A 23998-nucleotide genomic window follows, 5' to 3' on the forward strand; every position below is an offset into this window, starting at 1 on the left:
AAAATAATACTTCATAAAACACTAACGGCACTTTCAAAACACTGGCCAGACATTTATTCACAACACCCCTCTGAAGAAGACTAGTAAGCATTCCTATTTTACAGATAGAGAAACTGAGACAGATAAGCTAGTTGGGGCAGGCACTGGCTACTCAACGCTCTGTAGAGTGCGGAGTTCAATGAGATCTCATTCTTGGTTGGCCTCTAGCCCCAAATTATAATAATAGATAGTACAGCGATAGATGTTTTAGAAAGGCCCAACAGATGAAAATTACTTGCCCATAACTGCACAAGAAGTAAATAGCAGAGATAAGAAGGCCTGATCTAGACAAGATTTTTTTGAAATCCTCCCACCATTCTTCCGGCAACTGTCAGCTTCTAGCACTACTATAAAATGGCTGGTGGCCTGCACTCCACAATTGTGGCGACCTGCTCTGAACAGAGTTAGATGACACAGTGGTAAAAATGCTGATGCCTGTTCTGTGCCAGAGGAATACTAGGAATAGACACAGCAGCGTAAAACATAAATTCCTTGTTCCTAGTCCCATGCTCAGCCCACTAATAAATTCTGTCAACCCTACAAAAAGGCTTTGCCTGTCACACAGTTAAATATGAAGAATCTTTGCATAAGAGAAAATGGACAGTGTTCCCACATGCAAGCCCATCAATTTACAGATAGATCAAGTATAATCCTGCCACCTCAGAAATTCCAGCACTCCTAGAACATAGAGAGATGGCAAATAATTTTCACAACCAAAGAGACAAAGTCTGTCTGAACTTAAAGAAGCTCCAGCCGTGTGTATGTAATGTGCTGCCTGTCCCCCAACCCTTTCCTTAGGGATTTGGCTCAGAAACAGATAACGCAGCAAAGAGGGAGTGTCAAAAACCACAAAGAAATAAAGTTTACTGCCTGCTACTGCAGAATTGTGTCCTAGCATCATCTTAAAACAATGGAAGGGGAAAAAAAACATGTTAGTGAGATGAATTCACATACACCTACTCCCCACTACTCCAGACATTCCTATTGGCATGGCATAGTGGTAAACAAATATAGATGCAGTTCCTACTAATGAGGCAGGGAACAGCGAGGCCAAAGAAAATGCAATCATCTCAGAGGGGAAAAAAACTGCACAGGACTCCTCCTCTCCCATCTATGGAGGAAATCAGATGCCAGCTGCACCATCCCAGGAAGGAAGCAGAGAGAGGCTCCTGCACCTGATGAGCCCTGCAGAAACAAGCTAGTGATATCATGGTATCCAGACAGCCACTCCAGGGTTTTGCAAGCTGAGTTGACTGCCTAGCACAAGCCATTTATACAACACAACTTTTTGTGTAGCATCATTCATGCAAATTGTATCCCCTTCATCAGTTTACCCCCTCTGATTTCTGAGTCGGGGCACACAGCCAGTACCTAGCAGACTTGCTGTTCCCAAATCAGTGTCCTAGCCATTAAATTTAAAACCCACCATTTTCAGTCCATATGCATTTAGCACTCGAAGCCACTGCCTCCCTGCTGCCAGTGTCACTTGAACTCCAGAATAAACCGAGTATATAGGACTTCACAGACAGGGAAGTGGCAACGCTCATCATACTTCCTCTTCCCCTCCCACCCCAAAAGGCATCCTCTCCTTCCCCTATTTGAAAGGGGTGGAGGAAATAAGACATATGATCAAAAGATTTTTCAAAACTAATGCAAAAATTGTTTCCAAAGAGAGCACCCTGTAGACACATTTAGAGGCACTTTAAGTACCCCTTCCCATACACCAAAACCCACCACCCAAAACTGAGGAGCAAGAGCCCAGCTCAGTCCATCTTGCTGTATGTATATTTACACCTCAAAGAAAACCATCCTGCCCATTTTTTTTCAACTCCACAGCAAGCAAAAACTAAACACAGAATGCACACACCCAGCAGACTTCCCGACTGCCTTCTCCAGCCTCACTCTTTTTTAGGCAGTTTTGGGGCCCCACACTGGCATTCAAAGGAATGTTCCAGGTACAAATATAAAAGCAATTTTAACACCCTCCCTCCACCTCAAAACCTGAGCCTCTTCTTAAAAGTAAAAACAAAATAAACACTGCACCCATGCTCTTCTCTCATACATTCAAGGAGCCACCTTCCTATGTTTCCCCCCTGCCCTCCAGCGTTAAACACAGCAGCTACAACATCCTCTTAGGGTTCTCACCTGTCTCTTCCTCATCATGCATGCTCTCTCCTCTGTATCAAGCTGATTTGTTTTGGGAGCAAGCTCTCACTAGTGTCTTGGACATACAATCATAAAAGCACTGTACCATCCCCCCTACACCCACCCACATCAACCTACCAACACAGAATCTCTCCTCTTAACAAGGACCCTCCCTCTCCCAAGTGATTTCACAGGCACTTTATTTGCTTCAAAGGTATCTTCCCTATCCTCCTCACCATAGGTCAGTATAAAATTCCCTGGCCAGAAACAACAACCTCCTCTTCTTTCACCATAATTCATACCACACACATTCTGTCTCTCAAGAACATAATCTAGGTTTTACTAGTGCACCCATCACCATAGTATCCCAACACTGGACAAGGCACCTCCCTTCTTCTCTAATCCCCCTCTACCCAGCCCTATGTTCAACTCCCTTGCAAAACTACCACAGCCTGCAGAATACCCCAACACACCCCAGCCCACTGGCAGTAGAAGCTGTCCCCGTCCTCCTCCTCTTTACCCATCCTCTATTTCAGGCAGAGCAAGTGGCCACACAAACCTCAGATACCCCAAACCCACCAGAACAGAGTCTAACCTGGTGCAAGCCCCCTCCTTAGACACACCATTGCTCTCACACAGTTTTGTGCTTCAAGCATACAAGGAGCCACCATCCCTCCCCATCCCAGCGTCAAACTCCTCAGCAAAACCCAACCCAACCTAAGGGGATTCCTTCTCCTCACCATCCATCCGCTCTCCCCCGCCCAAAAAACAAACAAACAAACAAACAAAAACATTTAATGTCACTCTCAGCTTGTATTTCAAGGAAAGCAAGAAGCCAATCCCTGCCCTTAACAAAACCACAGTGTTAAACTCCCTCCAGCAAAAAAAACAACCCTGTCTAGGGGACACTTCCCTGCCCCCACTTCAAGGATACAAGGAGCCACCCAAATCCCTTGTATTAAACTCTCCCAGCAAAATCCAGCACCGGCTAACGGGACCTCCCTCTCCACTTCCCCCAAACGCAGCACTGGGCAAGGGGACTCCCCCACCCCCAAATCCACCTCACACAACCTGTGCTCCAGGGGCTCAAGGAAGCTCCCCGGACCCCAGGGTTAAACTCCCCCAGCCAGACCCAGCACAAGCTCAGGGGACCCGCCCCCCATCCCTCCTGTCCTCCCCCCACGAAAGCACACGATCCCCCGCCCAGTAACACTCACCTCTGGATCCTGGTCACTCCTCCACCTCACCATGTAACAGCACCAGTGGGGGGATCCCCAGCCCCAGTGTGAAGGGGAGAATAATGGGGGTGCAGAGGGAGGGGAGCAATGCGGGGTGAAAATCCCTCAGCTTCCAATCCCCCCTCCCCGGCCCCCCCGAGAGAAATTCCCCCCTCCCCCCTGCTCTTTTTTTTTTTGGCTCAATCACACCAGCCTGACTGTCTTTGTCTGTCGGGCAAGCGCCATGTTGATATCAACATCCAAGCTCCCACCTGCCGCCGCTGTGAGACCCTGGGACTTGTAGTTCCCCCCTCCCCTGGGTGAAGGGGAGAGCCGAGGCCCGAGGACTACAACTCCCAGCATGCCCCTCCGCAACGGCACGCCAATGGAGAGCGGGGCTCGGGCGAGGAGGGGACTACAACTCCCAGGATGCCCCTGGGGAAGAGGCGGCTGGGCATGACTTCATCCTAGGCAGAAGGCGGAGGCGGGCGGAGAGGGAAGCGGACTACAAGTCCCATAATGCTCTGGGCGGCAGAGCCTGGGCAGGAAGCGGGAGGATGGTTACAGTAAATAGCGCCGGCCGGGTAAAGCATGAAGCTGGTGAGTCTGTGTAGTCGGTGTCTGCGTGTGGGGCTGGGGGGAAGGGTTCCCCCTCTTCCCCGACCCGTGCAGGGGGGAGGGGAATCCTGCCCCTGGGGTTCAGGCCTGGCCACCTCGGAGTGTTTACTGAGCGTTGGGGGGTTAAACCTCAGCCCTGCCCCTTGCTGGAGCGCGGGGGTCGCCTTCCTCCCTACAGCTGGGGAAACTGAGGCCCTGCGAGGGGCAGAGCTGTGCTCAGCCCTGCGGTGGAAGGGCCGGGGGAGGCCTTTTGTCATCTGTGTGCGGGGAGCATCCAAACGCTGAGCCGGGTTCTGCAGCACATGGGAAGGCAAAGCACCCTGCCATGCAGAGCTGCCCTGGAGAGTCTAGAGGCTCTGCTTCTGACAGTGACTCGAGACTCCATGTGAAAGGCTGGGAGAGCTGCAGGGGAAGGCAGGGAGGGGCTGATGTTGACGGTAGAGTAGGGGATACTTCTGAAGGGGTATCACACAAGCAAAGACCTCTCTGCATGGGACAAGGGGTGGCCCACACACTGCAATTCCTTGTCTGAAAGTCGGAAAAGCTGAGTCACCTCCAGGATTTGTGAACTCAAATTCTGAGTTCTTTAACTTGGAGCGCTATGGCCTTTAAAAGTGGAGCTCTCTGAAAATACTTTGGTTTACTTTGAAGAAGGCTTTGCCATAGGGAAGGTGTGTATTGTAATAGAGCACAGGCTTCTGGGTTGGAGCTCCTGGGTTCAGTCTCCATCTCTGGCTTGTTTTGTGACTTTGGGCAGATCACTTACCTTCGCTATGGCTTAACTTCCCTCTGTAAAATGAGCTTAATAGGTAGGTAGCTTCAGGTTCTGATCCTACACACAGTTACATATGCATTTACTTGGTCCTGCCTCAGGGCAGGGGCCTGGACTTGATGACTTCTTCTCGAGGCTCTTTCAGCCCTATATTTCTGTGATTCAATATGCTTAACTTTATGTGAGTAGTCCAATGGGACTACTCATGTAAACTTAAGCACATGCATAAGTGTTTGTAGGAGTGGGGCATGGTAGGAAGGATATGAAATCTAAGTGTTTGCAAAATACACTGAAATCATTAGTTTGTATGTGCATAGTGCTTTTCACTTAACTTACTTTAGTGAGCCACCATGTACTGAGCTCAAAGAACAATTTTGTGTTCAGAAACAAAGACTCTATTGTGGGGGGCGGGAGTGCAAATGGGCTGAAATGAGTATAAAATATTTTGAGGCCAAGGTGGTGGTAGGCCACTAGCTTAAGGTCCTAGCTCTTTCTCTTGGGTATCTGTCTTGGGTCACAAGTGAAATCCAGGGTTTTTGGCAATTTCATCCTGGTCTCCCATTTATATTTTTTAAATATGGAAGAACAAGACCAAATATGGAAGAACAAGACCAGTCCCAAGCAGTGGGCTCCTGCTCCAAAGCCTAGTGAAGACAATGGAAAGACAGCCACTGATTTTAATGGGCTTTCATTCAGGCTCTTGCTGCTGCTGACAACTATAAAGGCAAATCCAACAGCAAACTCCACCATATATATATATATATACAGCCCATAACTAGCATGTAACTGTAACATTAAAGCACTGCTGCACAATCTGCACTGGTTTCTGTGTGGAACTTGAGATGTTGGGTTTTAACCTACAAGTCCCTGAATGGCTTGGGGGCTGGTTACCTGTGAGATTGCCTCTCTCCCACACCAAGCTGCCACATGTGAAGTCAGCAGCAGAGGCACTCATACTAGCGATACCTCAGCGTAAATAAGTAGGGACCTAACAAATTCATGGTCCAATTTCAGAGCCATAGGATTTAAAAAATTGTAAATTTCATGATTTCAGATATTTAAATCTGAAACTTCACATTGTTGTAACTGTAGGGCTCCTGACACAAAAGCAGGTTGTGGGGAGAGGGGGTCACAAGGTTTTTGTAGCCGGGTTGTAGTATTGCCACCCTTATTTCTGTGCTGTTGCTGAAGGGATGCTGCCTTCAGAGCTGGGTGTCTGGCCAGCAGCTGCCACTCTCCGGCCATCCAGCTCTAAAAGCAGTGCAGAAGTATGGGTGGCAATACCAACCCCCCCCTACAATAACCTTGCAACCCCCTTTTGGGTCAGTAAAAGCAGCAAAGAGTCTTGTGGCACCTTATAGACTAACAGACGTTTTGGAGCATGAGCTTTCGTGGGTGAATACCCACTTCGTCGGATGCATGTCAGGACCTCCAGTTTGAGAACTGCTGGTCTCCCCTGTGAAATATGTATAATACCTGTATAGGGTAAAAATACACAAAAGACCAGATTTCACAGGGGGAGACCAGCTTTCATGGTCTATGATGTTTTTTTTCATGGCCGTGAATTTGGTAGGGCCCTATAAATAAGACAGTGGAGCATCCGTTGTGAGGAGTCCTTGGATTTGGGAACTTGCTCCTTGCCTTGATCTGCCAGAGTCCAGATGTGTTAACTTTCCAGCCGCTTTTCAAAGCCTGTCTCTTTCTTTCTTCTCTAAAGTTGTTGAAGAGATCATGGGCTGAGGTGGATACATTTATGGACAAACTTTGGTTCGTGAGTTATGACCATTAATTAATGGGACAGACACCAAGAGCACTTGGGGTGCCTGTACTTGTATTTTTAGAAAACTTAAAAATAGATAAATAGCAAACCGGACCCACTAGTTGGACAGGCCCAAGAACACAACGGGTGGGGTATGTTGCAGGTCTGTTTTAATGAGCTTTAAGCAATAATAACTGTTTGTTTGAATGTCAACACAGTGCAACTTAAATTATTTGAAAGTCATACAAGAGATTGAATAAGTCATAAAGGAAAAAAACGGGGTGGGGAGTTTTCCATGGATCCAAGAGATTTCGGGGACATCGTCATCATGTTCCTATTACACCTCTAGCGTTTAGGGCAGTGACAAAGCTCCTCCACTCCTGTCTGTTTCTGGCAAGTCTTTCAATGGTTCCCCAGCTGTGCCCCAGGATTTTCAGCTCGGCTTCCACAGCTCTTCGCCATATTGTTTTTGGGCAGCCTCATTTTCGCTCGCCTTCAGGTGTCCATATTAGTACTACTCTGGTGATGGAATCAGTTTCCATCCGAAGCACATGACTGATTCATCTCCAACGCCTCCTGGCAACGATGGTGCTCAGATCCTCTTGGCTGCACTGTGTCAATAGATCTTGGTTTGAAACTGTTCTGGGCCAAAAGATACAGAGGATTTTTCTGAGGCAGGTTGTATGGAATGAAGACAGTTTGGACATGTCATACGTTCTCATTCCCCAGCATTCTGCACTATAAAGTAGTGTTGAAAGTACGCAGCTCTGATAAATCTTGAGTTTGGTTTTGGTGTTGTACTTTGATGATTTCCAGACTGTATTTGAGCTCCTGAAGGTGTTCCTGGTTTTATTGATTTTGTTCTGGACGTCCTGGCTTGTTCCACCATCCTGGCTGATGGTGCTGCCCAAGTATGTGAATGTTTCTATATTGGTGAGAACATAATCCTCTATCTGTACTGGCGGTGGTGAGGCAATATTAAAGGTCAAGATATCTGTCTTATTGCGTTTGATTTTCAGTCCAATTTGCTGGCTGTGAATGCGTTGAGTCAAGTTGTTTTTTCTTGTATATAGTGTTGGGTATGTGATAGGAGAACGACATCATCTGCGAAGTCCCAGGTGTTCAAGAGATGAGAAGAGTGTCCATTTAATGCCTCTTGGCATGTCTTTTGTTGTACGCCGCATTACCCAGTCGATGGCAATGTTGAAGAGGATTGCAAACATGACACACCCCTGACCTACTCCTGTTTTGACTTCAAAACTGAGTTCACTGCTCAACACTGCATGTAAAGTTTGAAATAGAAGCTTTTGATGACGTTGATTATATGGAAAGGAATTCCATATGCCCACAGAATGCGCCATAGGCTGGTCCTGTGAATGCTATCAAAAACCTTCTCAAAGTCTATGAAATGTATGTAGAGTTGCCGTTGCCATTCTAGGCACTGTTCTATTATGTTTCGTAGAATGAAGATGTGGTCTGTTCATTCACGCCCTTTCTGAAAACCAGCTTGCTGTTTTCTGAGAACGCTATCAACTGCCTCCGATATACGCCGGACTATGATCTTACACAATACTTTGCTTGGCACAGATAAAAGTGTGATACCACACCAGTTATTACAATCACTAAGAGTTCCTTTCTTTGGTATCTTCACTATAACCCCATTGGTCCACTCATCTGGCACTTTTTCCCTTTCCCAGTCTGACGTATATAGAGGGGCCAGGATAGATGCTGCTAATTTAGGATTTACCTTGAACAATTCTGCATTCAAATTATCCTTGCCAGGAGCTTTCCCATTTGTTAAGGATTAGATGTTTGAATGATCTCTTCCTTAGTTGTGGTGTCTGTGTTGATATCAAGATCTTCTTCTGCCTCCTGGATGTTTGCTTCATCTTTAGGTGGCTCCCTGTTCAGCAATTCTTTGAAATGCTCTGTCCAGTGCATTTCTTGTTCTTTTTCAGTTGTTAGAAGGTGTCCTCTTTTGTTCCTGATGAGTGTTTGTTGGTGTCTGCAGTTTACCACTGATAAGCCATGTCATTTTGTAGACAGTTCATTGTTCACCACGAGCAGCTGCATCCTCTGCTTGTGTTCCCAGACTATCAATATGCCAATTGTCCGTTCTCACAAGGCATTTGACCTCCCGGTGTGCCTTGCTATACTGCTTGTGGTATTTGTCCTTTAGCTTCTGCGATTTTGTGTCTAAAACTTTTTTCTTCAGGGCTCGTCTGGTTTCTATGGCGTTCCATGTGCTGGGTGTAATTCACTTCTTCCTTCTCTTCTGCCTGTAGCCTAGACAGGCTTCACTGCTCTGTTTATAAATTGCTGTTACTTTGTCCCACTTCTTGTTGATCTCCTCATCTGTGTTCCCCTCCTCTTCATCAAGGTCTGCAAGTGCTTGAAACCTGTTCTTTAACCGCAAAACGAAGGCTTTCTGTATTTCAAGGGACGTTAGCTTGTCAATATCATAACGTCTATATCCCTTGTTTGGCAGACCGACACTTCTCAGTTTTAGCTTGATGGAGGCTGTCACAAGGTGGTGGTCACTGCCAACCTGTCAACCCCTTCTCACGTTCACATCTGTCAGTGAGCGTCGCCATTTGCCATTGATCATGATATGGTCGATCTGGTTCTTATCTCTGCCATTTGGAGAACACCATGTTAGCTTGTGAATTTCACGATGTTCAAATAGGGTTCTGCGGATGAGAAGGTCATTGATATTACGGACGTCAACAAGCCTTTCTCCGTTTTCATTCATAGTGCCACACCCATGTCTTCCCATTGCTCTGTCGTTGTTTGTGTTGTCCTTACCGACCTTGTCATTCAGGTCTCCCATGACGATAGTTAGGTCATGGCGTGGTACTCTCTCTAACTCTGCCTGCAGTGTAAGGTTGTCCTTTACTTCTTCATCACTGTCATTTGTCGGAGCATAACACTGAATCAGGGTGATATTAGAATGTTTCCCTTTCAGTCTGGCTCTCATAAATCTGCTGCTGATGGATTTCCATTCAAGCAGGGAATGCTCCACTCCCTTCTTCATAAGGCTGGCAACACCCTCATGGTCCATCATCCCATCCAGAAAACAGCAAAGTTTCTCCCGAGACTGTTGTTAATCTTCCTGATCCTGTCCATCTGCTCTCGCTGACACCCAGGATGTGTAAGCTGTAGCGTCTCATCTCTGCTGTGACCTGAGCTAGCTTCCCTGCTTTGTATATTGTCCATACGTTCCAAAAACCAAGTTTTGTCTTGGTGTTGATCCAGGGTTGTCATAGGTCTCACCCCCACTTGGAGCTGTTGGGTTCACAAGATGGGGACCTGCATGGATCCTTCTAAACTTAAATCCTAGTTTAGATCTGGTAAAAGCTGCCACCACCCAATAATGTACGTGTATTGGGACACAGTCCTTCCCCAAAATCCTTGGGGATCCCAAGAGCCCCAAATCCATGGAGTTCTTACACCTAAGAGAAATAAACCATTCCCCCCTTTTTCTCTCCCCCCTCCCTTTTCCTAGGAGAGATACCGGGATCCAACTACAGAGGGATGCCTCCCTCCTCCCCTTTCCCTGAGAATTCACCCAAGGAAAGATCAACCAAGTCCTTAACAGAAAAGATTTATTAAAGAATAAAAAGAAAGTAACTTGTCTCTGTAATACCAAGATGGAACAATACACAGGGTCTAAACTTATCAATCTTTGGAGAGAATCCCCCCTCCTTTCTTTCTCAGTAAAAGCAATAACAGTACAGAATTAAAGAAATTCTATAGCAAAACAATGAATTGCAAATACAGAAATAAAAGTATAAGAATACTAGTTCCTTGCTAATACTTACTAGCTTGAATAGAAGAATGTATTGCAGAAACCTGGGAGGACTTGATTAAGATGTCTGGACTCTTTTAACTCCCAAGAGAGACTTTCTAAAAACAAAGAACAGAAAAAAAACTTCCCTCCATAGGGATTTGAAAATATTTTGTCCCTGATTGGTCCTCTGGTCAGGTGTCCACAGGTACTGCTTGTTAACCCTTTACAGGTAGAAAAAAAACCTTAACCCTTAACTAACTGTTTATGACAAGGGTGGATTTGATTTAAATCACTAGTCAGGAAGACTCAATTTTGTCATGGGTTTTCTACATAAAAGTGCATTCTTGTTGGTTGTTATAACCTTAATACATATTCTTCACAACTCAGAGATAGATGTAGGTTTCATTTTAGAAGGTACACGCTATACTTTTTAAAACAATGATTTACTTTGAAAACTTTTCAGATTAGTTTTACAGCTATATCAGAAAATGAATGATTGGTTATTTCATTTACCAAAGGTAATTTAAGCAGATATTTATGAAGTCATTGGGAGGTGAACTATCTCCAGTTCAACAGATTAATCATTAATATTTGGAGGATTTTCTTGCCGTGCTGTATTAGGAGGAGAACATCACCAGACAACTACAAAAGCTGTTTCTCCTCCCTTGGTGTTCACACCTCAACTGCTAGAAGAGGGCTTCATCCTCCCTGATTGAACTAACCTCGTTATCTCTAGCCTGATTCTTGCTTGCATATTTATACCTGCCTCTGGAAATTTCCACTACATGCATCCGATGAAGTGGGTATTCACTCACGAAAGCTCATGCTCCAATACATCTGTTAGTCTATAAGGTGCCACAGGACTCTTTGCTGCTTTTACAGATCCAAACTAACACAGCTACCCCTCTGATACCTGATCACCACACAGACGTTTAAATTGTTTTATTTAACTAAAACAACAACGTTAAGTATTCTGGATTTTTTCTTCAACAGCAAACATATAGTATTTTAACAAAACAAGCATATGTCCATCACTTCTCACATTTATCTCCAGACTTCTTCTCCTTTTCCAGATCTATTCCGCCCCCAACAATCTTCTATTCATTGAACTTTTTGAAACTTTGCACTTTTAGAGAGAGAGGTAAGGGATTAACTCTGTGTACATGAATTTGCAGAGGGACAATAGAGTTGAGGTCTGTTAATTCTCACCTCTATATATAATTTATTTATTTAAAAACATTTTTGCTCTTAACAAGAATGTTACCTCTGGATTCACAAATCCACAGTTTGAGAACTGCAAAACTAAGCAACTCTGATGGCATCTTCTAGACTGAACACTGAGTCCCACTGGGTAGATAGAAAGATTAACCCAGGGCCGGCTCCAGGCACCAGTTTAGCAAGCAGATGCTTGGGGTGGCCACTCCGGAAAGGGGCAGCACGTCCAGGTATTTGGTGGCAATTCGACGGAGGGTCCCTTGCTCCCGCTCGGAGCCAAGGACCTCCTGCTGAATTGCCGCAGATTGTGATCGTGGCTTTTTTTTTTTTTTTTTTGGTTGCTTGGGGCGGCAAAACCCCTGGAGCCGGCCCTGGATTAACCTATAAATAATCGATACAGAAGCCTGTGGAATCCCATAAGATTGGGTCCCTAATTCATGAACTGTTGGAACTCATTTACAAAACTTTTCTTTAACATTACATGAATATATTGTCTCATACTATAGAATTAGAATTTATAATCCCTATTCTATGATGAAATACATTATATCTTAGTTACAACTATCTTTAGATAGGTTTTTTCCTCAAAAGAATTTTATAAAAAAAAAATCCTATTTAAATCCAAAAAATTCATTTTTTTTTGTTTATTTTAAAAAAAAATCATTGATTTTTATCCACCCTGTGTTGAGCACTTCAGGGCCATAACCCTGTTCTAATAACAAGGGAGTTTTGAACACTGAAGGTTGTAGTGTACCCATTTAAAATACTTAATTGCTGAATTTTTAGTACCTTTGTTTAATTAGGGTCTACAGAAAATTGTCTTTTCCCACATCTCCTCCCACTTGCTGGACCTGTGGCAGCAGTTACATACGATTTCAGTAATATAAAGACTTACGCGAGTGCTTAATTTTACACCCAGGAGTAGCTCTATTGACTTAGTGACATTATTCATATACTATAGGCCCCAAAACTGCAAGGATGTCTTTTAAAGCGGTACTGACAGAAGGCAGAATTTAAAGGGATGCTGTTGAATAACTTAGGTTTTTCAATTTAAAATTAAAACTTAAGCAATTACAAATCTAATAAGGAAAATGTCTTCATGATTTTTCAGATTTAATTAAAAACAGCTTCTTTAGGGGTGGATGTAAACATTCTCCTCAGGAGTTTTAACCCAAACATTGTAGGCCTGTGCTAATGTGTGGGATCGGAGCTAGAAAGTAAAATTGACTAATCTACCTTATTCCCTAAAGAGAGTTAAATAAATGATTACAAAATAAACTTAGCTTTTAAAATCAGTTTTTAATCAATTTAGTTTTTTAAATTTCTGTGAAGAGCTTTGAATATATAAAGTGATTATTGTCATACTTAGTATTTAAATAGTGCCACACGAGAGGCTATGCTACCAGAAGGGATGTCTTTGAGTTGTAAAAACAAAATCTTGACCACTTGAGGTCATTACAGATCCCAAGTAGGAAAGCAGATGCCCTCATGTCCTGGGTGCATTCTAGTTTGAGCAATTATATTACCCCTCCGGTTTCAATCATATGCCATATTCCTCACTTTGTGGCTTATACTGTTCCACAGTGTTGTTGTGCATTTTCAAATATTTGCCACTTTCCATACCAGAGGTGCCTGCTTCTCAGCTGAGACTGAAGTGACCTCGCTGATATGTAATTTATGTCTTGGCTTGTTAAGTTTGCAAAGCATTTAGGATTCTTCATGATAGAGGAGGTTATATAAATGTAACTTGTGCTGTCCTTCTCTGGTGTCTTTGTTCAGAAGCAGGCGGCACACTCAGAGCTGCTGCTTATGCAGGCTACATTTATACAACTTTTCCCTTGCAGGGTTGTTTGCCAAGAAGCCTCATGTGGCCCCTTAAGAATCCCTTTTCAGCTTGTCCTTTGTTATAGTTGATTCTTTACTAATTCTAGTTTTCTTCTTTCAGTACTGCTTGTCGGGGCATCCAACCTTGCCATGCAATGTGCTCAAGTTCAAATCCACCACTATCATGTTAGACTGCGGACTGGATATGACATCTACCCTCAATTTCCTCCCGCTGCCACTGGTTCAGAGGTATGGTCGGTCTGCAGCCTGAAAGCTCTCTAGCCCAGCTCTTCCTAGGCTGAACTAGGAGTACTTTTCTTAAAATGGCACCTGGAGCGAGAAAGGGTACAAATAAGCATTATCGTCTGATATCATATATAGACCTGCTCACTTAAGCGTTCCCTTTATCAAAATAATGTCCTTTGGCTCGGTAGACAGAAGACATTTTATCAATTTATTGATTGGTTTTTCCAGATAATTTATTCTAAGCTTCAGTAAAGTATTGCTGCAACTGCTTAGTGCAAGTGAGGTCGCATATCTGTCATCTTTCTGGCTTCTTCATGCAAGATGAGATAAATGGGTAACTGATCTGGAGTGCATGGAATCCCAGCAAATGCTGTTTAACCACCTTCTCCTCCAGCTCTTCTTCAGAGTCTGAACTAATGCAAATAAAAATAACACTTAGCACTTTTCACCTGTAGATTTGAAAGCATAAGCATTATTATCATAATTTTTTAACAGGTGGGGATAGAAATGGATTAACAATGAGGTAATGTGACTTGTCCAGGATCCCACAGTGAGTGTTTAGTAGAGACAAAAACATAATTTAGATCCCCAAACTCCCACTTCTGTGCTCTACCCCATGACTAGACCATGCTTCCTCGTGGTATAAATGAAATGAAGCCCTTTGTTATGGTGGCTTACTTCTTACGTAAGGTTGAACAAGTTGCCAGAATGGTAGGTGGGGAGGAAAGGGGTATGTTTAACTCTATGGTGACTAGAGGCTAATAAGAGTTTTAATTAAAATTATATAGGCCCCTTCGAATGCCTTGGCCCACAACCTTCGTCACCATGGCAGGTGGATGCTGTAGTTTTGACTCTGTTCTAATATCCTCAGGTGTCCAGGGGCTGGACTGGAGGTTATCATGGGGGTGTGAGAGCAATCTTATTGATTAAATGGAGTAGAGCAATTGCCCAACATGCTGCCTTAGAGGGGAAAAAACAGAACCACAGAAGCATCGTTCTACCAGGGCCTGCAGCCAGGGGCGGCTCTACGAATTCCGCCGCCCCAAGCAGGGCGGCGCGCTCGCCCCGCCGCGCGCGTCGGGCGCTGGTCTGGTCACGAGCACCGAGACGCGCGCGCGCGCAGCGCCGCCCGCTCGCCGGCTGCGTCGGTCCGTCTCCCGCCGCTCCCGCCCGGCGCCGCATGACTGGGCTGCGGACCCGCCCGCCGCCGCCTGCCGCCTGCCGCCCAAAAATGCGCCACCGCGCGGGGGTCTGGGGGGCCCTGCCTGCAGCTCAACCTCTGCTTTATTGAAGGCAATTGATATGATCTAAAAGAATCCACATGGATACCTGAGCTTTGTCCAGCACCAAAATGAGATGAGCGCTATCTACATACCTGCAGAGGGCCACAACTAGATTTTTTTTTTTAAAGGATCCATGAAGTCTGAGGACTCCAGGTCCACACCTGCTTTCCAAAAACTTCCCCAAAACGGGAAACTTAGAGCAGTAGTTGACATTATCTGTGCCAAGAAGGAACTTCTTCAGCAAAGGCCTAACTGTTGCTATAGGCATGCTGGCATCAGTGCTCCTTGAGGCGATGGTGACTACCTCCACCAATAGCAGATCCGGTGCCTCCTCGTCTGATTTAACCTGTTGTGAGTGACTACATTGCAGGTCATAGTCCCAAATTCCCCAAGAATCTCCAGAACTGCTGAACAAAACTGACTCAATTTCAATAAAGAAAGATGTCAGATTTGACCCTCGCCTGACCCAACAGAACCAACTAATCAGATTCAGAGACAGTCTTGTCTGTAAGGTATTTGAAAAGCCCTTGCAGCAAGAAATGTACCGAGCATGTGCATTTGAAGGGCTCGGCCAGCTTTGGGGAGATAACTAATTTCCTCAGCACTCTGTGAAGGGATGAGTTGTGGCAGTGAAAGTCAGGATCTTGAGAGGGCTGGGTCTGAGGAGTCCTGTTCTACCTATGGTATTTATAGGGTTCCAGTTACCAAAGTATCTGAGCACCTCCCAGTTTTTAATATATTTATCATCACAACATCCCTGTGAGGTAGGTCAGGGCTATTATCTGTAAAATGGGGATAGGGAACTGAGGCATGAAGGGTACAGCTATGTTGTAGCCGGGGGGAGCAAATGGCAGCTCATGTAGATGTACCCTTGTTAGCTGTACTCTAGCTAGCTTGCTAAAAATAGAAGTGAATTTGAACCCAGGTTTCCCAAGTTCTAGGTTTGTGCCCTAACCACTGGGCCATCTTTCCTCTTTTCCTTGGACTCTGCTAAAATGAGGCTCGCCTAATACCTTTGCTTTAGACTTCCAGTGAGAGAAGCCCTGTCTTGTTTCGCCCGATGAAAAGTGTGAAGAACATTCTTCACACTTTTCTGTTCTACCACAAAGCTGTTTAGACTCCATCTAGTCCTGCAAAGGCCTTCCCTGCTCTCAGCAGCCTGATACATCACCATTCATGCATATAGCATGCGTTTGATGAGTTGGCTAAAGAACATTATAGATGGCACGAAAGGCACTGGAAACAGGTGTATCAGGTGAAGTTCTCTCTCTTACAACAAAGTCAAATAGAAAGAGATAAAAGTGAACACACAGAAGGCACTTAACCTTTCCTTTCTAGCAGAGAGATAAGCTTGCTCACGTTATTTATGTGACAGTTCTAACTAGTTTTGATTAATCAATCACTCCATCACAATGTCAAGAATGATGTAGGAGGGAATTGTGCTTCTAGGAAAGAGTCCTCTTTGCCCCATGTCTCTAAATCTACCACCACTCAAACCCAAGACCTAGCTTTTAATTTTGCTACCAAAGCCAAATGTCTTGTTATCCTCTTTGACTGCAGACGCTCTGTCTCATCTCTCCCTTGTTTAAACTTTTTCACTTCTAGCATATCACATACACTTGTTCTTGCTTCATTCCTGCCTTTCCCTTAGTTTTTTTTTTTAACCCAATCTCACTTTCTCAAAGTGAGCTTCTTTGAATTCCTGTGTCTCTAGATTGCTATGTTATTCCAGGAAATGGGCTCATTTCACCTCAGAGCACTTACTGGCTGCTTGTACGTTTCCAAACTAATTCAACTTTGCCCTCCCAGTTTTCAAAATGGGATTGACTTCACCTGGCATCACCCTTTCATGCCACAGCTCTAATCTTATTTTATCCCCAGTCTTAGTCTTAATCTCCTCTGTGTCCCGCTCCTTGTGATATTCCATAGTGTGTGCTGGGGTCAATTGCACTTTTGCTTGTGCTGCTGTACATAAGAATGGCCGTACTGGGACAGACCAATGTCCATCTAGCCCAGTAGCCTGTCTTCCGACAGTGGCCAATGCCAGGTGCCCCAGAGGGAATGAACAGAACAGGTAATTATCAAGTGACCCATCCCCTGTCACCCATTCCCAGCTTCTGGCAAACAGAGGCTAGGGACACCATCCCTGCCCATCCTGGCTAATAGCCATTGATGGACCTATCCTCCATAAATTAATCTAGTTCTTTTTTGAGCCCTGTTATAGTCTTGGCCTTCACAACATCCTCTGGCAAAGAATTCCACAGGTTGACTGTGCACTGTGTGAAGAAATACTTCCTTTTGTTTGTGTTAAACCTGCTGCCTACTAATTTCATTTGGTGACCCCTAGTTCTTGTGTTATGAGAAGGAGTAAATAACACTTATTTACTTTCTCCACACCAGTCATGATTTTATAGACCTTTATCATACCCCCCTTTAGCCGTCTCTTTTCCAAGCTGAAAAGTCCCAGTCTTATTAATCTCTCCTCATATGGCAGCTCTGTAAGCTTGGAAATCCTTCCTCCCTCTGAGCCATTGAATCACTTCCTCTTCTGAGGTACTGAGCCCCTGTGAATCTCTCTGCAGTCAATGGAATTTGCAGGAGCTGCTAGCCTTTCAGGATCGCTCCCAGAATCTGAAGTTAACACAGCTCCAGTACACTGTTGTTGCAATGCCCAGTCACAGAAGAGCTGAATAACCTTCCCCCTGTTTCTGGGTTTGTGAGAAAACCTTAAATCTGGGCAGACAAAAGTTTGCAGCTCAGTTACAGGCCCTCAGAAGATCTTACACTGGAGGTTTTGATACTCTCTTAACTATAGTAGCATAACAAGTGATGCTCTCATGCGGCCTGTAAACACTTTGTTGGGATGTCATCCTCAAGGATTGTTTCAGTCTTAAAAATAAAATCACACCCACAAGTGTAGCTTAGTAGTATCCGAGCTTCCAATCTGAAACATGGGTTCAAATACCATCAAGGTTGACTCGCACCTTCTTGCTTCCGACACACGGAAATATGTCGCTATACATTTATATTTTGTGTGGCTCTTTGGGCGAGACCTAAAACAAGGTTTAATTTCTTTGTGGATATAAAGATCCTTTGGCACGCTCCCCTCCCTCCTCTCAGCCTCAAATGTGTGCCATAATTATGATATTTTTTAAAGTAATTCCTCTGAATACTTACATGATTTCATTTTATTTATCTATTTTATTTTGGGTGACCAGATGTCCCGATTTTATAGGGGCAGTCCTGATATTTAGGGCTTTTTCTTATATAGGCACCTATTACCCCACACCCCCATCCCAATTTTTCACACTTGCTATCTGGTCACCCTAATTTTATTGAACTTGTTAGTTCCTTGAGTCAGGGTTTGTCTATTTCCTGTACAGCACCAAGTATAAGGTCAGTGCTTAACCAAAAAATGAAGTGAATTATACCATTATTAATGATGACTTAATACTTTGCAAATTATGTTTTTTCCCTGCAGTCCCAGGCTGTCCAAACTCCCCGGCTGGGTTTTAAAAGATGGAAACACTTTCCTAGACAAGGTAATTTACGGAGCTTTTGAATTTCCTTGTCATACGAGAAGTCACCTGATGTGGCTGGAGCTGTACTACTGTAACAATATTTCTGTGCTGCTTCCTTGCATATATTTATATGAATGTCATTAGGAAAATGTTTTGTTGCAATATCCGAACAGTGGTTCTGTGGTTTTCAGTCTTTAGAGGTAACAGTTTTTAAGGGTAATTTTAAAGTGCAGAAGTAGTGTGTGTAACTGTTTAATTTTGTCTTATTTCATGGGGTTTCATATTTTAGACCTTGTCATTCTGTTGTGCCTTCTATCAGAGAATGTCAAAGCTCTTTACTAACACTAATGAATTAATCCTTGTAACCCACTTGTGATGTAGATGAGTATTATTATCCCTGTTTTTAGATGGGGCACTAGAGAAGCTAAATGATTTGCCCATGGTCACATCAGAAGTCTGTGGCAGGGTAGAGACTAGAATCAAGGGGTGAAATCTTGGCTATGTTGAAGTCAATGGGAGTTTGCCATTAAACTAAGTGGGGCAGGATTTCACTCCTGGACTCCTCTAATTCCAAGGCCTGGAATTTACCCAATTTACCCTGACTCCACTTGAGGAATGTGATCTTTTTGCCTCTTGCATCCTTACCCAGTACAAAAATTTCACAATTGGAATTCAGATCTGTTGATCTGAGGCACAGCAGAATCCAGCTTACTCTCTCACAGCTGAAACAGGCATAAACTCGTTTAATGTTTGTAAAGTAGGCAGATGCAGGTTAAATACACATGGGCAACACTATTAGTTGTTCCTTTTTCTGACTTCATGCATACCTTAAATCAGAACCTTAATAATAGGCACGTAGAATTGTAGAGGTGGGAAAAGATTGATGGGGAAATGAAACTCACAGATTAAGGGTCTGATTTTCTTCTGTTTGAAATCAATGGGAGCTGTGGATGCTCAGTACCGCTGTAAGAAAGAGCCTAAGTAACTTGTGCACAATGAGTTGGGAGAACTGGGAGTAGACCCATTTGTCCTAATTCCTAGCATTGTGTCCTGGACCACACCGCCTTCCAGAACAAATGCCCATCTGAATGTCTGTCACAACCAACTCCTCACGCATCTCTTCTTTACCATAGATACTGTATCCTGTCCAAAGAACCTGCAGACCTGATATCACATCAGTGTCTTGTTCAGTGTATGATTTGCTGTAGTTCCATTGGCATTGTATTTGTTCAAAAGATTCTTCAAACCAACTAACCATTGGTTCTTCAAACCAATGCAGTGTCAGAGCGAGGTCACATTTTATTAATTCAAAGGCAGCATCTCCTACTCTTGCTTTGACCACTGTAACTGCTTTGAATGACAAATACTCTTACTGATGCTGGAAAAGAAGGGAGTGAGGGTCAAAGGAGGGTATTTTGTCATGTAAGGTGGACATATACCCTCTTGTAGCATTATTCTGGATGCAGTTATAAAACCTATTTAAATCCAGGAGAGACATTGAAATTCACCCTGATCTAGTTTTAATCATTCTTAATTCCCTCAAGATGAGGTTAGGAGACTTCTGTCAATAGACGTAATTGCTCATTTTTTATTAGTTTTCAAGTGCACCATAACTATTAAGAATTAGAACTGAAGACTGAATCTCATTCCAAAGCTGGCTGAAACCGTTCGTTCTGGGACAATAAACAGAGGTGTTTTAAGAGGAGGTGGTCTGTGGATGACTTGCAAGATATTACTAGGATCAAGTTTGAGGTCACACTTGTTTACCTTGAAGCTTGTGATTTTTTTCATTTGGCTAAACTTTCAGATGTTGCTGTCTTGGACTGGCAGGGAGACCAGGAAAAATAGAGCAATAGAGATCAAAGGGGATGAAATCTAACAGGAAATGCAACACAAAGCCTAGATCAAGAAAAGATGTTGGATAAAATGCTTCAAACATATGAGCTAAAGGCCAGATCCTGATGCCATTCATGCCGGACTGGGGTCCAAATCTGTAAAATGTTTTAATGAGCCTGTAAGCTGGTAAGCAGCCTTTCCAGCCATGCAAGGAAAAACAAATCCCAACAAGAAGTCGCTTCACATCCTGTTCTTTGGGGCTTGCTTTATTTCCAAATGACAAAACTCAGAACCAGAGTAAACCTACTTGTACTGCTAGGAAATACCCACCCAAGGCATTTCCAGCTTCAGCCAGCTGAAAAGGAAGAGGACCCCCTGCTATGATAGCTGCCTTTGCACTACCTTTACCTCTCCTTTCATAACGCCAGCCATGTGATTAGCAATGAACCCCTTGCAGGCTGGAGCTCCTTCAGTGTTTGTTACGGTGCCTCATTCAAACCAACGTTCCAATCCCCTGAAGTACTGAACAGCCTCATCTCCCATTGAAAGCAACCCTAGCAAAACCCCCTTTCCAGAAAAGAGTGGTTAGAACTGAAAATAAACGATTAAAGCAGGGGTTGGCCACCTCTGGCACGCGGCTTGCCAGGGTAAGCACCCTTGCGGGCCGGGCCAGTTTGTTTACCTGCTGCGTCGGCAGGTTTGGCCGATCACAGCTCCCACTGGCCGCAGTTCGCTGTCCCAGGCCAATGGGGGTGGCGGGAAGCCGCGGCCAGCACATCCCTCGCCCGTGCCGCTTCCCGTCGCCCCCCGATTGGCCTGGGACGGCAAACCGCGGCCAGTGGGAGCCGTGATCGGTCAAACCAGCCGACGCGGCAGGTAAACAAACTGGCCCGGCCCGCCAGGGTGCTTACCCTGGCGAGCCGCCTGCCAGAGGTTGCCGACCCCTGGATTAAAGTAATAAAAAGTTGGAAGTTAGCTGTTGTAATGAAAAGCCAGCAATGGATCTGAAGAGGTAAAATCCACCATGTTGGAGGGAAGTCTTAATTTGTATAGCTTTGAGTTTTAAAAGCTGCTTTTATGTCATCTCTTCTTGCCTATTAATGTCCTTTTCCTTATAGGAACTAAAGGAATGTTCTGGCCATGTGTTTGTAGACTCTGCACCTGAATTCTGTTTGCCAGAGGTGAGTTTCATTGGAACCCTAATGCAGAAATAGTATTCCATTCAAGTATCTCGTGACACTTTTTTTTTTTAACTTCTGAGATAATAAGACACCTCTGATATTTGTGACACTGCAGAAAGGATAGAAACAGCCCTACTAGACCATTATTTTAGGAGATTGGTGCAAGTTAACTCAATAGAGAATTAACATCTGACGGTAGGATACAAAGACACTTACAGAAGCTACATTGGCATTTGAAGCCTCATAAAAAAGGGCAATAGGATATGGCAAACCTGTATATGACAGTGAATACATGTTCAGACATACATAACTGTGACTGAAGCAAAGAGAAGTTACTTGTCTCTGACTATAGCAGCTTTCATGACATGCCTAACTGAACTCTTGTGGGTAGCCTGCAGTCTGGTTAAGCCTCACTCTTGTTCCATTAGAAGTTCCTTCACTTGATTTAAGTTTCCTGTGTTCTTGAAGTATAAAGATAGGATTAGCTCTGGGCTGACTTTTCCAGGCCTTTTGACTGTGAGAGCCCTGGTCTCCAAACAGACTACTTCAGCTTGCTCGGGTCATCTTCCGGTTTTTTACATCAATGTCCCTGGCCTACTGATTCCCTGAAGTGCACCCCTTGCAGCTTCTGACGCGTCAATTGCTAAAAGCAAGTTGGTGGTTGGTTCAGTTTTTGATAAGCCATGTCATCAACTTTGTGTGGGGACGCTGCTTGCTACCTCAGACAAGCAGGAACATGCCCCTACTTCAAGGACCAGAATGCTTGGCAGTTACTGTCCCTTTATTTATTTATTTTTTAAGCACCCAAACAAACCTTCTTATGGATGGTGATGCAGAAGGCAGTGGCTGTTCAACTCCAGGTGTCCTTGGCACCAATGTCCTATGTAGACTTAGTTTCCAGCCTTCCTTTGGAGTTGAGACCATACTTGTCAGGGTCACAAATGATCAGCTGCTCATTTTAGATGTAGGTCAGCTGTCTTTTCTGATGATACTGCTGGACTGGAATAAACCCGGCTGTGCAGCTGTCTGGTGACTGACAGGGAGTTGTAGCTTTGATGAGTAAGTGCTGTTGCCAGTGTATCTGATGCTCCTTAGTCATAAGTGGAAGACGATAGTGACACCATTTTAGGGATTTTATAGGCAGCTTCCGTTGAGATGCTTCCCTGTCTCTCAAGGTTCTCAACAAGTATGAAGCCTTACTGGTGTAGTGCTGGTGATACAGAACTATATATCTCTTGCCTTGCAAACTCTCCCCTTTGGTAGAATGCTTGGGTGATATTGCCCGCTGAATGTATCAAGCTATGACATCCTTGGTCCCAGTAAAGCAGAAGTCTTGCTTGTGGTTAGATCACAAGAGGAAGCTCTCTCTCCTTCCACGCTCTCACTTTTGAGGGGACTTCTGCAGAGGCAGCAAGTTTTAGGTATCACTTCTGCTTACAACTTCCGACAGCCCTATGTTGGCTGTGGAATAAAAGCGTTCACTCTCCTAGTGAAGTCTGTGCCTTTATTTTGTCCCACAGTGACAAATCTGACCACAGGAATATCCTTTTTGTGAGGCTGCTCTGCCACTTGTTCAGAACACTGCACGCTTGCTTTGTTGGTTTGCCCAACCATGATTGCATTATGTGCACCTGTAACAGGACTCAACCCCTACTAGGGCACCGTCTGGCCGTGGTACAGGCATGTCCTGTGTCTGTTTCCTCCACATTCCCCAGAGCCGATCAAATTGCTTATCTCCCCCACAGATCAAACGGACAGCCATCTCACCCACGCAGAAATAGAATAGTATGAAAAGTTAAAATGCAGCACTCCTCCATCCGTACACCACGGTGGCCTTCTCCACCTGACAGTCAACATGCACTCTGTTCCTTAGTTCCTCTGCTTGCCTGTTTGAGGTTCTCCACCTCTGGTAATTCTCTGTGCTGCTTGCAACTCTTCTTCTGCAGCCTACATCTCAGATTTTCTGTGAGAGGACGCCCTGCAATCTTTTGCTCCCCAGGCCCTTCGCCTATGAGTCCTACCCCTGCTCATTGCAGTGGAGGAGGTTTGGGTTGGTTATTAGGAAAAACTTTTTCACTAGGAGGGTGGTGAAACACTGGATTGGGTTACCTAGGGAGGTGGTGGAATCTCCTTCCTTAGAGGTTTTTAAGGTCAGGCTTGACAAATCCTGGCTGGGATGATTTAGTTGGGGATTGGTCCTCCTTTGAGCAGGGGGTTGGACTAGATACCTCCTGAGGTCCCTTCCAACCCTGATATTCTATGATTCATTGGAACCTCCCTCCAGGATCAAGCCTTTTGTTTCTGGGCGCAGCCTGCTCTGACTCAGCTGGTTCTCCCACATTACCTAGGGCAGTGGTTCTCAAACCCTTTTTTTTTTTTTCTTTCCCCACGGACCACTTGAAAATTGCTGAGAGTCTTGGTGGACCACTTAATGATCTTTCCAAATGTTGTTTGTACTGTTAGCTAATGTTGTAAAGCGCTTTGGATAAAAATGCTATATTTAAAAAAAAACTTAATAGCAAAGAGTAGTTCGTGTGGGTATTCAACCACGA

At 44.5% G+C, this 23998-nt stretch overlaps 2 protein-coding genes across 11 annotated transcripts in view; one reads left to right on the forward strand and one right to left on the reverse strand.

Moving 5' to 3' along the window:
- Positions 1 to 3537, reverse strand: part of HMBOX1 (homeobox containing 1) — a 147131-nt gene extending 143594 nt beyond the window's left edge. For all 8 annotated transcript variants that reach the window (XR_005595931.1, XM_039529435.1, XM_039529441.1 and 5 more), the window contains exon 1: positions 3402 to 3537. The gene's annotated coding sequence lies outside the window, so the exon portion shown is untranslated. The remainder of the gene's footprint in view (positions 1 to 3401) is intronic.
- Positions 3538 to 3852: 315 nt separating this feature from the next.
- Positions 3853 to 23998, forward strand: part of INTS9 (integrator complex subunit 9) — an 83366-nt gene continuing 63220 nt past the window's right edge. Inside the window, exons 1-4 of one of the 3 annotated variants that reach the window (XM_039532994.1) lie at positions 3853 to 4001; positions 13501 to 13628; positions 18390 to 18450; positions 21384 to 21446. In XM_039532994.1, coding sequence (XP_039388928.1) covers positions 3993 to 4001; positions 13501 to 13628; positions 18390 to 18450; positions 21384 to 21446 — 261 coding nt within the window. In that variant the 5' untranslated portion in view covers positions 3853 to 3992. Of the gene's footprint in view, positions 4002 to 4032; positions 4691 to 4808; positions 4829 to 13500; positions 13629 to 18389; positions 18451 to 21383; positions 21447 to 23998 lie in introns of those variants that run through there. The other 2 variants (XM_039532995.1, XM_039532996.1) reach the window with 2 other exon arrangements.

This window comes from Mauremys reevesii, linkage group 3, assembly GCF_016161935.1.
Source record: "Mauremys reevesii isolate NIE-2019 linkage group 3, ASM1616193v1, whole genome shotgun sequence".
Taxonomy (NCBI): domain Eukaryota; kingdom Metazoa; phylum Chordata; order Testudines; family Geoemydidae; genus Mauremys; species Mauremys reevesii.